Below are 18,167 nucleotides of genomic sequence, written 5' to 3'. Positions count from 1 at the left end.
TGCAGCATTATATGGGGACCGGTATCCTGTATGGAGCGTTATATGGGGGCCAGTATCCTGTATGGAGTTTTATAAGGGGACCAGTATCCTGTATGGAGCGTTATATGGGGGCCAGTATCCTGTATGGAGCTTTATAAGGGGAGCAGTATCCTGTATGGAACGTTATATGGAGGCCAGTATTCTGTATGGAGCCTTATATGGGGGCCAGTATTCCGTATGGAGCCTTATATGGAAGCCAGTATTCCGCATGGAGCCTTATATGGGGGTCAGTATTCCGCATGGAGCCTTATATGGGGGCCAGTATTCCGTATGGGGCCTTATGTGGGGGTCAGTATTCCGCATGGAGCCTTATATGGGGGCCAGTATTCCGCATGGAGCCTTATATGGGGGTCAGTATTCCCCATGGAGCCTTATATGGGGGTCAGTATTCCGCATGGAGCCTTATATGGGGGTCAGTATTCCGCATGGGGCCTTATATGGGGGCCAGTATTCCGCATGGGGCCTTATATGGGGGCCAGTATTCCGCATGGAGCCTTATATGGGGGCCAGTATTCCGCATGGGGCCTTATATGGGGGCCAGTATTCCGCATGGGGCCTTATATGGGGGCCAGTATTCCGCATGGAGCCTTATATGGGGGTCAGTATTCCGCATGGAGCCTTATATGGGGGTCAGTATTCCGCATGGAGCCTTATATGGGGGTCAGTATTCCGCATGGGGCCTTATATGGGGGCCAGTATTCCGCATGGAGCCTTATATGGGGGTCAGTATTCCGCATGGAGCCTTATATGGGGGTCAGTATTCCGCATGGAGCCTTATATGGGGGCCAGTATTCCGCATGGGGCCTTATATGGGGGTCAGTATTCCGCATGGGGCCTTATATGGGGGCCAGTATTCCGCATGGAGCCTTATATGGGGGCCAGTATTCCGCATGGGGCCTTATATGGGGGCCAGTATTCTGTGTGGAGCGTTATATGGGGGCCAGTATTCTGTGTGGAGCGATTCACCGGTTTCTGAGCTATTGTGGAATTTACAATAGATATCACTCATGTAATGTAAGAAGTGAAATCTTTGCATTGTACTATATATATATATATATATATATATATATATATATATATATATATATATATATATATATATATATATATATATATATATATATATATATATATTTCTCTGCGGTATCTCTGCATCATGAATCGTGGTATGTGTTAAAGGGGCCCTCTGAGACTCTTTCGCCCGGGGCCCAGAAAAACCTGGAGCCGGCCCTGCTCACATGTATTAAATCTGTCAAACAGTCGCAAATCATGTTCACGGAGCAACGAAAACTTAAAGCCCGAGCACGCTATAAATACTCGGTGCTCGGCCGAGTATACTCGGCGAAGGGGTTAACCAAACATACTCGCTCATCACTACTAAAGATGAATTCACTGAGGGAAATTTAGTGAACTTTTAGAGGTTTACTACTATTTTGGTTTTCTGCCTTTTTGATCTGCAAAACTATTCCTGCAAAATCTGCATTCCCATAACCAAATGCCTCTCCTTTATTTCTCAGCCCTGTCATGTACCCAAACAGTATGATATTGTCCAATTCAGGAGAAGTTGCAAAATATATTGTGTAATCCAATTTTTTCTATTTCCCCCTGTAAAACTGAAAAAAAAAATCAAAATACATCAACATTTTAATGAAAAAAATCTATATATTTTTCGCACCTCACTTTTTCTTAATTATAGGTATGTATAGATTTACTTTTCTATACCCTGTATACCCAAAGGAGAGGTCTGATATCGCCCAGGAGGTGACAGATTCCCTTTAAGGGTTACATTTCCTCAATGTGCTTTTTGGTACAATTTCCTTGCAAAATATGGTAATTGGTTCTTTATGCCTTTCAAAGCCATAAAAAAATAAAAGGATGATTGAAAAATACTGTCAATGTAAAGTAGAAATGAGGTAAATGCGAAATCTTAAATAATTTCCTGAATTGTAGATATTTTTTAAATAAATATCAAGGTTGGCCCGTGACTTTGTCCAAGCTTTTAATTTTGGCCCTCTGTGTATTTGAGTTTGACATCCCTGTTTTAATCCCTAAAGGACTGAGCCTCTTTTTAGGATATTGACCGGGCCTCATTTTTTAAATCTGACCAGTGACACTTTATGAGTTAATAAATCTGAAATGTTTCAACGGATCCCACTGATTCTGAGAATGTTTTTTCGCGACATATTGTACTTCATGAAAGTGGTAAAATTTGTTCGACATGACTTGCATTTATTTCTGAAAATATCAGTAATTTGGCGAAAAATTTAGAACATTTCACAATTTTCAACATTTTAATTTTCCTGCCCTTAAACCAGAGAGATATGTCACACAAAATAGTTCATAAATAACATTTACCACATGTCTACTTTACATCAGCACAATTTTTTTTAGGAAGTTATAAGGGTTAAAAGTCGATCAGCAATTTCTCATTTTTACAACAAAATTTACATTTGAAGTCACTTTAGGGAGCCTATATGACAGAAAATACCCAAAAGTGACACCATTATAAAAATTACACCCCTCAAAATCACATTCAAGAAGTTTATTAACCCTTAAGGTACTTCAAAGGAATTACTGGAATGTGGAAGAAAACAATGAACATTTAACTTCACAAAAATTTTACTTTAGCCCCAATTTTTTTTATTTTCACAAGGGTAACAAGAGAAAATGAACCCCAAAATTTGTTGTGCAATTTCTCCTGAGATACCCCATATTTGGGTGAAAACTACTGTTTGGGTGCATGGCAGGGCTCAGAGGGGAAGTAGCGTCATATTGGAGTTCAGATTTTGCTGGAATGGTTTGAGGATGCCATGTCATATTGGCAGAGGCCCTGAGGTGCGAGAACAGCAGAAACCCCCATAAGTAAAGTCATTTTACAAACTACACCTCTCAATTAATTAATCTAAGGGTGCAGTGAGCATGTTGATACCATATGTGCCTCAAAGAAATTTATACCATTGGGCGATGAGGAAAGAATAATTACACTTTTACCACTAAAATTTTGTTTTAGCCCCAAATTTTTAATTTTTATAAGGGCTAATAGAAAAAAAAATGAACCTCACAGTTTGTTGTGCAAATTCTCCTCATTGCGCTAATACCCTGCATGTAATCAGGAACTACTTTTGATGCACAGCGCAAAGCTCTGGAGGGAAGGAGCGCCATATTATAGTGGATAATTTACTGTTAAGGTTTGCGTGTGCCATGACCCACTGGGAATTCCCCTGAGGTGCCAGAACAGCAGAACCCCCCATAAGTGACTCCTTTTTACAAACTACACCTCTCAATGAATTCATTTAAGGGTGCAGTGATCATATTGACACCACAGGTTGTGTCACAAAATTTTATACCAATGGGCAATGAAGAAAAATAATTACATTTTTACCACCAAAATTTTGTTTTAGCCCCAGATTTTACATTTTCACACGGGAAATTGGTAAAAAATGGCACAAAAATTTGTCACACAATTACTGCTGGCTGTATAGTTCTGCTTAGTCACATGGCAAGACTCGGGAGGGACAGAGCACTATTGCCTCCTGGAGCACAGATTTTCCTAGAATAGTTTGCAGACTTCATATACAGAGCCCCTAAGTACTAAAAGAGCAGAATATCCCCCTTAAGTGACCTCATTTTGGAAATTATACTCCTGCCAAACATATGTGCACTAAATGTGGTTTAGGCACACTGTGGGGCTCAGAAGGGAGAGGGCATTTGGATTTAGGAGCGCAAAATTTGTTGGATTTCTTTTGGGGAGCGAGGAGATATAGCGCTTTTCCAGAGCCTATGTGCTACCAGTAACATGGAAGCCTCCTATATTTCCAGGAAAGGGCTCATTAAGTTTATTTTTTAGCCCTAAAAAATTTTTTTCACCTCTAGTGTTCATTCTTTTAGAGCCCTATAGACCACTTTTTTATTTTATTTAATTTGGACCACTTTCAGTCCCCCTTTTGGGGGTTAGTGGCAGGAGCTGCTTCTAATTATTCTTAAATCTCCCCACTATAAAAATCCCCTTTGGCTGCTCAACTCAGGACCTGCGGTTGGGGGCTGCACTCTCCTAACTTTCAGGACCTGTGGTGATGCACATCTGATCCTGAGTCACGTGATCTGTGGGCGGACACGTGGCCTGCAATTTTGGAACCTGGAAGGGGTGAGCATGAGCAGCGGTCTGCAGCACACGGCATGTGGTGTGCCAAGCTACCTGTACCTTGCGGTGAGACGTGCCTGCTCCTTCCATCCTCACACTAACACCGGAGTTGTGCAGGGGTGCACAACTCCAATAGGTGAGTGGCCTTTTGTCTGTTTCCATCACATCTACCTATCAGGTCCTTCACATAGTGCGCTTTTCTCCCTTTCTCTTCCTATATTTCCATTAACAGATGATGATCCTGAATGGGGACTTTTTTTGTAGAGTGACATGATACAGATGAAATCCCAGAGGGGTCCATTCACTATAATGAGGCAGCACAGTTACTCTGGACTCTGTCTGGCCTCTGTTCAGTGGTGCCTTTTTCAGAAATGCACAAAACTATGGCCGACGGTGTTTTTATGCAAGCCTAAAGAGACGGACACCCTGCCGGATCATAGGCCAGATGGCGTCCACAGTGCCTCTATCTGCCTCATTATAGGGAATCTTACATCAGGGATTCCGTCTGAATCACATATTTCAGAGATTTACTCGGAAACCCCGGTGTAAGCACTCAGCACAGAATGCAGGGTAAATGTGAGCCGAGTTTTTTTGCTATCTTCGGGAGGCAGAATGAATAAATCATCAGCACGTGAAGAAGAATTGGTTTTATTTATTTTTTAATCCGTTCCCCGTGCAGTGTAAATGATTACACGACTTTTTTCTTAGGGTCCGTGCGATTACAGCGATACCAGATTTGTATGGCTGCTGTCACACACTAAAAGACACTTTTTTTGCATCGCCATATTTTGAGAGCTATAATTTTCCCATATTTCTGCCAACAGAGTCATGTCAGGGCTTGTTTTTTGCGGGACGAGGTGATATTTTCATTGGTGCCATTTTCGTGCACATGACATTTTTTGATCGCTTTCTATTCTGATTTTTGGGAGGCAGAATGAACAAAAACCTGCAATTCCGGAACTTTTTTTTTTGGGGGGGGGGGGGGTTAGAGGGAAATTTATGCCGTTTCGCATGTGGTAAAATTGATAAGGCAGCTTCATTCTTTGGGTCAGTACGATTACCTCATTTAGAGTCATCTTTTTCTGTTTTGGCGCTTTTACACAATAAAAACGTTTATAGAAAAAATAATTTGTTTTTGCATTGCTGTATTCTGAGAGATACCACTTTTTAATTTTTCCGCTGATGGAGCTGAATGGCGGCTTGTTTTTTGCGGGACAGGATGGCGTTTTCATTGATACTATTTTTATTTACATTCATCTTTTAGTTCGCGTTTTATTCCACTTTATTTCCAGCAGCATGATGAAAAAGCATACTTTGCCACATTTTTTATATTTTTTTTACAATGTTCACTGAAGACGTTAACTAGTGTAAGGGTATGTGCACACGATGCAGAAATGAAGCAGAAAATTTCTGCATCATTTCTGCATCTCCCTGGCAGAAAAAACGCATGCAGATTGTGCATGCGTTTTTCCTGCAGAATACATGCGGATCCACATGCAGATTCACATGCGTTTCCGCATGCAGATTGACAAGCGCTTTCCAGGCGATGTTAGCATCACCTGGAAAGTGCTTGATAACTAGGTCACACTGTATAAATCCATGCAAACAGCATGGATTTATACAGTGTGAACCGAGAGAGTGTATATACTTACCTCCGATGGCCCGCGCTGTCCTGCTCACTCCGTTCTCCCGGCTGCCGGCAACTTTGAATTGAAAGACCTGCCGACGTCAGCGTCACGTGACCCGTCACATGACTCTGACATCACCGCAGGTCCTACAACTCACTGCAAGTGCCGGGAACCAAGCGGGAGCGCTGCGCGGGCCGACAGAAGGTAAGAATACATTTATTTTTTATTTTATTCTTCTTTTTACAGCTTTTTTAATGGTACCTGGGTGTGGATGAGACTCTCCTCTCCTCCACACCCGGGTACCATCCGCACATTAGAACGCACCAATTACGCAAGTACAAATGCTGTCTTGCGGAATTGGCGCGTTCTAATGCAAGTCAATGGCGGCGAAATCGCCGCGTTTCCGCAAAATTAATTGACATGCTGCGGATTTTTGACCGCAGCGTTAACGCTGCGGAAAAATCCGCATCATGGGCACAGCACATGCGGATTTCCATTGGGGAACATTGCTGCCCTTCTACCATGCGTTTTACATGCGTTTCCGCGGCGTTTACGCAACTGCAAAAACGCCGCGGAAACGCATGAAATACGCATCGTGTGAACACAGCCTAACAGTTTTATCAATCGGGTCGTTCCTGATGCGGCGATACCAAATATGTTTACTTTTTCTGTTTATTTTTTTACATAAAAATGTGTATTTATTAGTGTAATATATAAGGAAAATATATATTCTTGTACAGTGTTAGCCAGTATATAGAAAAATATTAAGATTTGAGAGTCCTCAGTGGTTGATACCTTTTAATGGCTAACTGAAAAGATGGTAACAAATTGCAAGCTTTCGAGACTACTCAGGTCTCTTCATCAGGCTAGTATAACACAAAATCTGAAGAGTCACATATTTATACACAATAAGACACAAAAATAATGCATAGATAAGACAGGTGATGGAAAGCAGAGTTATTATGGAAGAGATAAACAGTTCTGGCTATAAATATTTTAGCAGTTAATAGATAAGGAGTGTGAAGGTTTTATTGTCCTGTGACTTGGTCCAGTGTTATGATGGCCTCACAAGTCTGAGAAGCACATTCCTTAGTTGATGTAGAATGACATAAATCCATGCGACACATTGATTCCTGCTCTCAAAGTGTTAAAGGTTATCATCAGTTTATATTCTGAGATTCTTCTTTTCCTTTGAGATTTGAAGTTACCTTTTAATACCAGTAATTTCATATCTTTTATGCTGTGATCAGGGGAACAAAAACATAAAGACCCCTAGCTGGACATTTGGTACATATATATATGTACATCTCCTCCAGCTACAGGTACCTTTCCGTGCAACCAGAAAAAATGTAAAACCTGTCCGTTTATAACGACCACAGACAAGATAAAGATCCCCAATTCACATCAGGACTATAAGATCCCAGGTACTTTCAGCTGTATCACATCTAACGTAGAGTACTTAATTATATGTACCAAATGTCCAGCTAGGGGTCTTTATGTAGGGGAGACAGGGCAAAAACTTAGGACAAGGATGAATCATCACCGCCACACAATAAAAGAAAAAAAGAATATATCTACCTGTAGCCAAGCATTTTTGTTACCCTGATTACAGCATCAAAGACAGAAATTACTGGTATTAAAAGGTAACTTCAAATCTCAAAGGAAAAGAAGAATCTCAGAATATAAACTGATGATGACCTTTAACACTTTCAGAGCAGGAATGAATGTGTCGCATGGATTTATGGCATTCTACATCAACTAAGGAATGTGCCCCTCAGACTTGTGAGGCCATCATAACACTGGACCAAGTCACAGGACAATAAAACCTTTACAGTCCTTATCTATTAACTGCTAAAATATTTATACCAGAACTGTTTATCTCTTCCATAATAACTCTGCTTTCCGTAATCTGTTTCATCTATTGCATTATTTTTGTGTCTTATTGTGTATAAATATGTGACTCTTCAGATTTTGTGTTATACTAGCCTGATGAAGAGACCTAAGTAGTCTTGAAAGCTTGCAATTTGTTACCATCTTTTCAGTTAGCCGTTAAAAGGTATCAACCACTGAGGACTCTCAAATCTAAATATTTTTCTATCTACTGGCTAACACGGTACAAGAATATATATTTTCCCTATATCAAAATGGAGTATACCAGAATGTAAAGCATCTTCATGGAACTTAAGCCACTTCTGAAGAAACGTGCACAATTGGACATTTTTTTCTTATATAAACGCAAAAAGGAGAATCTAATTCCTAAAGGACTCTGGAATTCAAACCCAATTCTTCATACCTACAATACTCATAATGCACAAAACCTTTGCCACAGGACTTCTGAGAGACTAAGGAACCACCTTTTGCATGTCTTCTACAGCATCAAGAGTAAAGTCCAAGGGCAATTTGAAACTCGGGAGGAAAACACTTACAGAAAACACAGAGCAAAAATTACAGCAATACTACAACAAACTACGGACCCTTCTGATTCATAACAAGGAAAAGAAGCTGCACAGATTGCGCCTAAACTCAGGACGCTAAACAAACAGTTACAAAACAAAACCAAAACCTGACAATTTGGACAACCACTCCATTCCATACACAGAAGCATCTAACTGTGTCATCAATCTCCCAGATTATACACCAAACAAAGCGGAGTTGGCTGTGCTTTCTAGAGGACTCTTATTTTGTCTTACCCTAGATAAAACTGAACTCTGTAGTGATATGGAAAATTATTTCAGGAGACTGCGCCTGAGGGAATACTTCAATACTACAGAAGATTCAGAACCCACCAGAACTGAAGGAAAAGGGATCTTGACAACCAAGAAGAGGTCAGATTGGACACCTCCACCTGGACGCAACCTTCATTTGGATACATATACAGACTCCTTCAGACATGTGATAAAATCCACCATCCTAGACACAAACAGGAGACAAGCATCCAACATCAGCGCCCAGGAGAGAAAGGCCATACAATCTTTGAAAACCAACAAAGAAATCAACATTAACCCCTTAAGCCCCGGAGCATTTTCCGTTTTTGCATTTTCGTTTTTGCTCCCCTTGTTCCCAGAACCATAGCGTTTTTATTTTTTGGTCAATATGGCCATGTGAGGGCTTATTTTTTGTGGGACGAGTTGTACTTTTCAACACCATTACTAGTTTTACCATATCCTGTACGGGAAAACGGGAAAAAAATTCCAAGTGCGGTAAAATTGCAAAAAAAGTGCAATACCACAGTTGTTTTTTATTTATTTTTTTTACCACGTTCACTGAATGCTAAAACTGACCTGCCCTTCTTATTCTACAGGTCATTACGAGTTCATAGACACCAAACATGTATAGGTTCTTTTATATTTAAGTGGTGAAAAAAAATTCCAAAATTTGGTAAAATAATAAAAAATAGCGCCATTTTCTAAGACCCGTAGCGTCTCCATTTTTCGTGATCTGGGGCTGGTTGATGGCTTATTTTTTGCGCACCGGGCTGACGTTTTTATTGATAACATTTGGGGTAGATCCGATGTTTTGATCGCCCGTTATTGCATTTTATTGCAATTTTGCGGCGACCAAAAAACGTAATTCTGGCGTTTAGAATTTTTTTCTCGTTACGCCGTTTACCGACCGGATTAATTCTTTTTTTATATTGATAGATCGGGCGATTCTGAACGCGGCAATACCAAATATGTGTATGTGGGGTTTATTTTTTATTATTTTATTTTGAATGGGGCGAAAGGGGAGTGATTTAAACTTTTAGATTTTTTTATATTTTTAAAAACTTTTTTTTTTTACTTTTTGCATGCTTCTATAGTCTCCATAGGAGACAAGAAGCAGCAACTATCCGATCGCCTCTGCTACATACAGGGGACGAGCAGATCCCCTGCATGCAGTAGAAATGGTCCTGTGCTATGAGCGCCGACCACTAGGTGGCGCTCATAGCGACAAGATCATGACAACCACAGGCGTCTGCTGCAGACCCTGGGTTGTCATGCCCACCCATCGGCGACCCGCGATCACGTGATGGGGTCGCCGGTGGGCGGGGCTTATGACGCTCTACCCGGAAGCGCGCGTTAAATGCTGCTGTCGGAGATTGACAGCGGCATTTAACATGTTAACAGCCGCGGGTGGATCGCGATTCCACCCGCGGCTGTTGCGGGCACATGTCAGCTGTAAGAATTAGCTGACATGTGCTCCGTTCAGTGAGGGCTCAGCGCAGCAGCCCTCACTGAACGGGCAGTACGCAAATATGCGTACTAATACGTCCCCGGTATTTAAGGGGTTAAACCTGCTGACAAGGGTGGTGCAATAGTGATGATGAACACATCAGACTACATGAAGGAAGCAAATAGACAACTGATGGACAAGCGCTACTACAAAGAATTGGAGTTTGACCCTATACAGGACTATTACAAGGAACTAAACAAGTTGGTATCTTGTCTGCCTGACGAATCCATAAGAGCCGATGACCTGATACCAGAGAGTCCAAGAATAGGAATATTCTATATGCTCCCCAAAATACACAAATCTGGTAATCCAGGAAAACCAATTATTTCATGTGTGGGCACCCTTACTGAGCAAGTTTCTGGATGGGTAGAGTGTGTTCTTAAACCACTGGTAAAGATTACACGCAGCTACATTCAGGACACGACAGACATAGTGAATAAACTAGCAGCAATAGGTCCTCTACCAGAAGGAACCATCCTGGCCACCATGGATGTGGAATCTTTGTATTCTAATATCTCACACCAGGATGGATTAAATGCCTGCACAATCTTCATGGAAAATACAGGAATTGATGTTGATTCTGTGGTCAAACTTATAGAATTCATCCTCACCCACAATTACTTTGAATTTGATAACAACATATATCTACAGGAAACTGGTACATCGATGGGAAGTAAAATGGCTCCGCAGTACTCAAATCTTTTCATGGCCAAGCTTGAAAGTGACTTTTTGTCCTCATGTCCCATCAGGCCTCTGGCCTACTATCGTTTCATTGATGATATTTTAATCATCTGGACGGGGTCTGAGCAACAGCTGAAGAAGTTCCATGAACACTTTAATCGATTTCATCCCACCATCAACCTAACACTCAACTACCCCTGTACTGAAATTAACTTTTTGGACACCATCATCAAGCTACAGAACAATGAAATAGAGACATCCTTGTACCGGAAACCAATCGACCGTCCTACTTACCTTAAATGGGACAGTTTCCATCCAAAACACATAAAAAACTCTATTGTTTACAGCCAAGCCATCAGATACAATCGGATATGTTCCAACCAGATGGATAGAGACAAACACCTTGATGGCCTCAGAAAGACCTTTTTGAATCAGGGCTACCATCCAAGAACAATTGAGAACCAGATTACAAGAGCCACCAGAATATCAAGGAATCATCTCCTACATTACAAAACCAAACAAGAAAACAACCGGGTGCCTCTAGTAGTCACCTGCAATCCAAATCTGGAGGCGCTAAGTAGAGCTGCACGGAAAATACAACCCTTACTACAAAAAGATGCCCGATTACAATCTATTTCCAGACCCCCCACTTCTGTGTTTCAGGCAGCCCCCAAATCTATGAAGCATCATTGTCAGAAGCTCCCTGTCATCTCCACCAGCTACAGGAACCTTTCCATGCAACCAGAAAAAATGTAAAACCTGTCCGTTTATAACGACCACAGACAAGATAAAGATCCCCAATTCACATCAGGACTATAAGATCCCAGGTACTTTCAGCTGTATCACATCTAACGTAGTGTACTTAATTATATGTACCAAATATCCAGCTGGGGGTCTTTATGTAGGGGAGACAGGGCAAAAATTTAGGACAAGGATGAATCATCATCTCCACACAATAAAAGAAAAAAAGAATATATCTACCTGTAGCCAAGCATTTTTGTTACCCTGATTACAGCATAAAAGAGATGAAATTACTGACATTAAAAGGTAACTTCATATCTCAAAGGAAAAGAGAAACCTCAGAATATAAACCGATGATGACCTTTAACACTTTGAGAGCAGGAATGAATGTGTCGCATGGATTTATGTCGTTCTACATCAACTAAGGAATGTGCCCCTCAGACTTGTGAGGCCATCATAACACTGGACCAAGTCACAGGACAATAAAACCTTCACAGTCCTTATCTATTAACTGCTAAAATATTTATAGCCAGAACTGTTTATCTCTTCCATAATAACTCTGCTTTCCATCACCTGTCTTATCTATGCATTATTTTTGTGTCTTATTGTGTATAAATACATGAATCTTCAGATTTTGTGTTATACTAGCCTGATGAAGACATCTGAGTAGTCTCGAAAGCTGGCAATTTTTTTACCATCTTTTCAGTTAGCCATAATAAAGGTATCAACCACTGAGGACTCTCAAATCCATGTAATATATATATATATATATATATATATATATATATATATATATATATATATATATTATTTATTTATTTTCTCATTATTTTCTATTTTTTTTTAAATATTGGGACAATTTATTTTTCGTTTTTTTTTACTTTTTTACTTAGTCCCACTATGGAACTTTCACTTTTTTACTTTGATTGCAGGTTTAATGCATTGCAATGCACTAGCATTGCAATGCATTATACCTGTACAGAAAGCTTCTGAGACCATGCTTTCATCAATGTCTCAGAAGCTTTCCATAGCTTGTTGAAACGGGTCACCATGGTAATTGTCACGATACAGCTGTCAGGTGAACAGAGATCAAGGGCTCCTACCCTGACCCTAACACTAGGGGGCGCCCTAGCTCACCCTATTCCACGGGATACCTCTGAAGGTGAGGATGCTGTGGCCTCCGCCCCCGCCCTAACTCCTGTGTTAGCCCTCCGACTGTTCTCCTTCCCAACCCGGGGAAGAGGGGGGCTACTGTGCACCACAATACACCAACCCGACAAACAGGGCAACACGGACAGGGGTTAACAGAAAACTCCAGGCACACAAAATATTCACTCACATATAACAGAGGGAAACACCGGGGTGTGAAGGTAGAGGGATAAACCAAAATGGAGACGGATAATGAATAACCATGCATACAAACCAGGCACCAGTCACAAGTTATTCCTCCCAAACTCCTTCTCATTAGATACTCCACTCCCTCCTAGTCATGCAACAAAAGCTATCTCTGACAAGAATTAATATCAGAGCCCAGATTATATAGGGAAAATTAGTGGCTAACCGAGCTCAGCTGTGAGCACAGCAAAATCTAACATGGCCGATTAACCCCTGTTCTGCTGGAAGAAAATAAACACACTTAAAATGATGGAGAAGTGCTTCTTCTCAGAGCTGGAGCAGGAGCCCTCTGGCGCTGAGGTCTCCCGGCTCCAACCTATCGCGGTAATCCCGTGACAGTAACAAATCGGGCTCCCGTGATTACGTCGGGGGCGTCAATCTGAAGGCAGAGCTCCCTTCCCGCTGCCTACCTCCTAAATGTTGAGATCGATCTCAGCATTTAAGGGAATAATCAGCCAGGGACAGTGCTGGCACCATTCCTGGCTGTTAGTGCAGAAGTTCGGTCACTAGTAGCACAAGCTCCTGCTTTGATCGGACAGGAGGTGCTGATATTTCATCTGTGAGCGGGGACCGACGGCATGACCTTCTCCTGTGCCGCTCATCTGTCAGTACTGAACAGTCACTGCGTGTTTACACGCAGTGACAATTAAAAATCATGACGGACTTTGTACGTCATAGTGTGGAACTGACACTCGCTCATGACATGCTTTGTCAGTCATTGGACATAAAGGGGGTATGGGCATACAAAATCAATGTTTGAACATTTCTGATTCTTCTGATTTTGTCATTAATACAGTAAACTAAAAGCAAATTTAGCCTAAAATTACCACTAACGAAAAGTACAATGTTTCACGGAAAAAAACGAACAACAATCTCAGAATTGAAGTAATTAGAGTATGTAACATGTTAGTAATTGGAAATCCAAACTATCGTAAGGGACATATATTTTGTCAGATGACTAAGAAATATTAGACATTTAGAGGGAACTTTTCAACATAGTGCATTACTATTGAGTTACACTCATTTATGATGGACCATTGGAGCTCGTATAAGTCACAACTAGAAATGTAGAAAATGTATTAGTTCTTCCCATTTCAAAAGCGATTGTGCAATAATATTCATTCCTTAGGATCGAAAACATCATGAATTTCATGACATGTCATGGCACAGGTGTAATGTTTTTCGTGTAGTTTATCGTGAACCTCTTTGAAGTTAGACTGTTCTTTTCTCACAGAAACTGAAACGTTAGGATAAAGGGAAACTTTGCTGTTATTGTACAGAAATTCATATTTGGCAAGATTAAAAATTATTAAATTTAATTTAATCTACTAATGAGGGGGGATTTTTTATTTTCTGGACTCTCAGAGTCAACAATGGATGACTCTAGTACAAGTTCTTATAGAAATACTCAAATTCTCATAGAAAATATGTGTAATAGAAAATATTAGCAGCTGCAGCCCCAGCAGAGAGGAATATTCTCTCCCCTCCCCTCTTTCAGCTGCTGTAGGAGAAAAGAGCCGACACTCTTAGATGTAGGATTGTACAACAGACAAAAAGATGTGAATCATCTTAGTTAAGATGCATGTAGTTCTTTGGAAGCCTAAATGACTGAAAAAATATGCCTTTTATAATAAACACAAATATTTAAAATAGACAGGGTTCATGTGTTTATACATAAGCAGGGCAGTAGAAGAAACCTTTTGTCCGCAGAAAATACATTAATCTTTCAAGGGAAATAATTTATTGTTACACTAGACACATTTGTCCCTGTAAGAGAAGTGTTGCACCTGCAACAGACTTAATGTCTCCGAAAGGAAATATTGAATATCGAAATTTGTATAAATCCGATTGTGATGAGACATATATTTTTTGCGGCAGGGCTAACAGGAGAAGATGCATAATTTTTCACTACGGTAAGCCTTGTCAATGAGCCAACAATTCAACAATGGATGACTCTAGTACAAGTTTTAGGTGAAGGACCATGCAGTGGTGTAGTGGCAGAATGGGGACCTTAAAAATTGTGATATGCCCAGACAACACCCGCCAATAAACCAGTGTCAGCCAGTGAATGAAAAGAATCTCTGAATTTAGTGGTTATTACTCACCTGGGTAGTCATACGTAGAAATCTTCTCTTTACACTGCTCATCACTCCTCACATATGTCTCTGTATTATTAATATGGGTCAGATCTTCACCCTGAAACAATATTGTAAAAGTCACAGACACATGGAGATCAGATCTAAACCTGCCATCTCCACAGTTCTCATTATACAACTATAAACCATATAACACTGGTGGATAATATAAGATGAATACAAGACCTTCACAGCCGTCTACACATCACATAGGAGATCTCATGACATTGTCTCCATCTACCTGATGATCCTGAGGAACACTGAGATTTTCTTGTTTACAGTCCTGTGGAAGAAGAGGACGGGGACATCTCTCTGGTGTTGTCCTCTTACTGGATAGAACTGGAGGAAACACATACAGGGACTGTATTCATTCTTTACATACAGATAATTACAGGTTGTGTATATTTAGTCCTGTCTATTACCTGGTGCTGTGAGGGGCTGTGGAACCTCCATCATGACGTCCTTGTACAGATCTGTGTGTTCTTCTAAATACTCCCATTCCTCCATGGAGAAATAGACGGTGACATCCTGACACCTTATAGGAACCTGACACATACAATGATACCGTCATTCCCTGAACCTTTCATAGTGTTAATGTCCCAGCATTCCCAGCAGTGTCACCTCGCCAGTAAGCAGCTCAATTATTTTGTAGGGGAGTTCTAGGATCTTCTGGTCATTGATGTCCTCATATATCACTTGGTGAGATGGAGGCCTCATGATTAGACTCAGGGTTCTTCCCCATTCATCAGACACAGAAGCCTGACAGCGCTCACTAGAGGTCTTCTTCACTACTGTGTAATCCTGGTTATGGAGAAACACATTAAAAAATCCCACTACAGTACATTTCCAGAGTCCTCACCTCTCCAGTTCTGTCCATCCCATAAATAAGAATGATGCAATATGATGTCATCAGAATCGCTCACCTCTCCAGTAAGCCGGAAAAGGATCTCTAAGGCGAGGTGTAATATCTTCTCGGCCATCTTGTCCCTCTCCCTATCCATCCTTGATGGTTCAATCAGGAAAATTCTCTTATATAGAAGATCACCACTGAGAAGATGCGATATGGTAGAGACCTGGGAAGATGAACCAATGTAACATCATAAAGAATCCCAATTAATAATACAATTACAGGAGATAACAAGGTAAACATAGATTGAAAATGAGTTAAGTGGACCCAACAGCCAGCTCACATATCCATACAGGGCCGGCTTCAGGTTTTTGTGGGCCCTGGGCGAAAGAGTCTCAGTGGGCCCCTTTAACACATACCACGATTCATGATGCACAGATACCGCAGAGAAATATATATATCATCCCCTTATAATGCCCCAAGCAGGATGTCACTACCCCCTTATAATGCCCCATGCAGGATGTCAACCCCAGAAAGCATTTAGAGAACTAAAGCAAGTAGATAGTAATGAGGCATTAAATAAATATAGAAAATTAAATAAATTCTGTAAAAACCAAATCAATGCAGCAAAGGTTGAGGCACAGAGAATCATTGCCAGAGAAAGTAAAAATAACCCCAACATATTCTTAAACTACATAAATAGTAAAAAACTAAAAAATGATAGTGTTGGCCCCCTTAAAAATAGTCTGGGGGAAATGGTGGATGAGGAAAAAGCCAATATGCTAAATTATTTTTTTTCAACCGTATTTACACAAGAAAATCGCATGACAGAAAACATGATCAGTGATAACAAAAATTCTCCATTAAATGTCACTTACTTAACCCAGCAGGAAGTACGGCGGCGTCTAAAAATCACTAAAGTTGATGGGATACACCCGCGAGTACTGCAAGAATTATGTAACTTCATAGATAGACCACTATTTTTAATCTTTAAAGATTCCATAATAACAGGATCTGTACCACAGGACTGGCGTATAGCAAATGTTGTGCCAATATTCAAAAAGGGGACAAAAACTGAACTTGGAAATTATAGGCCAGTAAGCTTAACCTCTACTGTGGGTAAAATCCTGGAGGGTTTCCTAAGAGATGCTATACTAGAGTATCTGAAGAAGAATAACCTCATGACCCAATATCAACATGGGTTTACGAGGGACCGTTCCTGTCAAACTAATCTGATCAGTTTTTATGAGGAGGCAAGTTCTGGACTGGACCAAGGAAATGCAGTGGATGTTGTGTATATGGACTTTTCAAAAGCTTTTGATACGGTTCCACACAAAAGGTTGATACATAAAATGAGAACAATGGGGATAGGGGAAAATGTATGTACAGTATGTGGGTTAAGAATTGGCTCAGTGATAGGAAACAAAGGGTGGTTATTAATGGAAAACACTCAGACTGGGTCTCAGTTAACAGTGGGGTACCACAGGGGTCAGTATTGGGCCCCTTTCTTTTTAACATATTTATTAATGACCTTGTAGGGGGCATAAAGAGTAATATTTCAATATTTGCAGATGACACTAAACTCCGCAGGGTAATCAATACAGAGGAGGACAATTTTATATTACAGGAGGATCTATGTAATCTAGAAGATTGGGCTGATAAATGGCAAATGAGCTTTAATGGGGATAAATGTAAGGTAATGCACTTAGGCAGAGGAAATAAAATGTATAATTATATGCTTAATTGTAAAACACTGGGCAAAACTATAACTGAAAAAGACCTGGGTGTATTGGTGGACGACAAGCTCACGTTTAGTGGCCAGTGTCAGGCAGCTACTGCAAAGGTAAATAAAATAATGGGATGCATTAAAAGAGGCATAGATGCTCATGAGGAGAACATAATTTTACCTCTATACAAGTCACTAGTGCGACCACACTTAGAATACTGTGTACAGTTCTGGTCTCCGGTGTATAAGAAAGACATGGCTGAACTAGAGAGGGTGCAGAGAAGAGTGACCAAGGTTTTAGAGGACTGGGGGGTCTGCAATACCAAGACAGGTTATTACACTTGGGGTTATTTACTGTGGAAAAAAGAAGGCTTAGGGGTGATCTTATTACTATGTACAAGTATATGAGGGGACAGTACAAAGACCTGTCTACTGATCTTTTTACTCTGAGGCCAGAGACAGGGACAAGGGGGCATCTTCTACGTCTGGAGGAAAGAAGGTTTAATCATAATTACAGACGGGGATTCTTTACTGTAAGAGCAGTGAGACTATGGAACGCTCTGCCGCATGATGTTGTAATGAGTGATTCACTATTAAAATTTAAGAAGGGCATGGATGCCTT

The 18,167-nt window shown here is 40.6% G+C and overlaps 1 protein-coding gene across 1 annotated transcript in view; it reads right to left on the bottom strand.

Moving 5' to 3' along the window:
• The window catches only part of LOC141271858 (uncharacterized), a 158,552-nt gene that overhangs the window by 124,213 nt on the left and 16,172 nt on the right, over positions 1-18,167 (bottom strand). The window contains exons 7-11 of the mRNA XM_073682053.1: positions 15,896-16,045; positions 15,594-15,773; positions 15,395-15,518; positions 15,214-15,311; positions 14,943-15,033 (exon numbers count right to left, since the gene is read on the bottom strand). Coding sequence (XP_073538154.1) covers positions 14,943-15,033; positions 15,214-15,311; positions 15,395-15,518; positions 15,594-15,773; positions 15,896-16,045 — 643 coding nt within the window. The remainder of the gene's footprint in view (positions 1-14,942; positions 15,034-15,213; positions 15,312-15,394; positions 15,519-15,593; positions 15,774-15,895; positions 16,046-18,167) is intronic.

Source organism: Phyllobates terribilis, unplaced genomic scaffold (genome assembly GCF_046119375.1).
Source record: "Phyllobates terribilis strain yellow unplaced genomic scaffold, ASM4611937v1 Scaffold_5__5_contigs__length_657084704, whole genome shotgun sequence".
Lineage (NCBI taxonomy): Eukaryota > Metazoa > Chordata > Amphibia > Anura > Dendrobatidae > Phyllobates > Phyllobates terribilis.
Note: the sequence above shows the minus strand (reverse complement) of the source record. Positions and strands in the feature narration are given on the sequence as shown.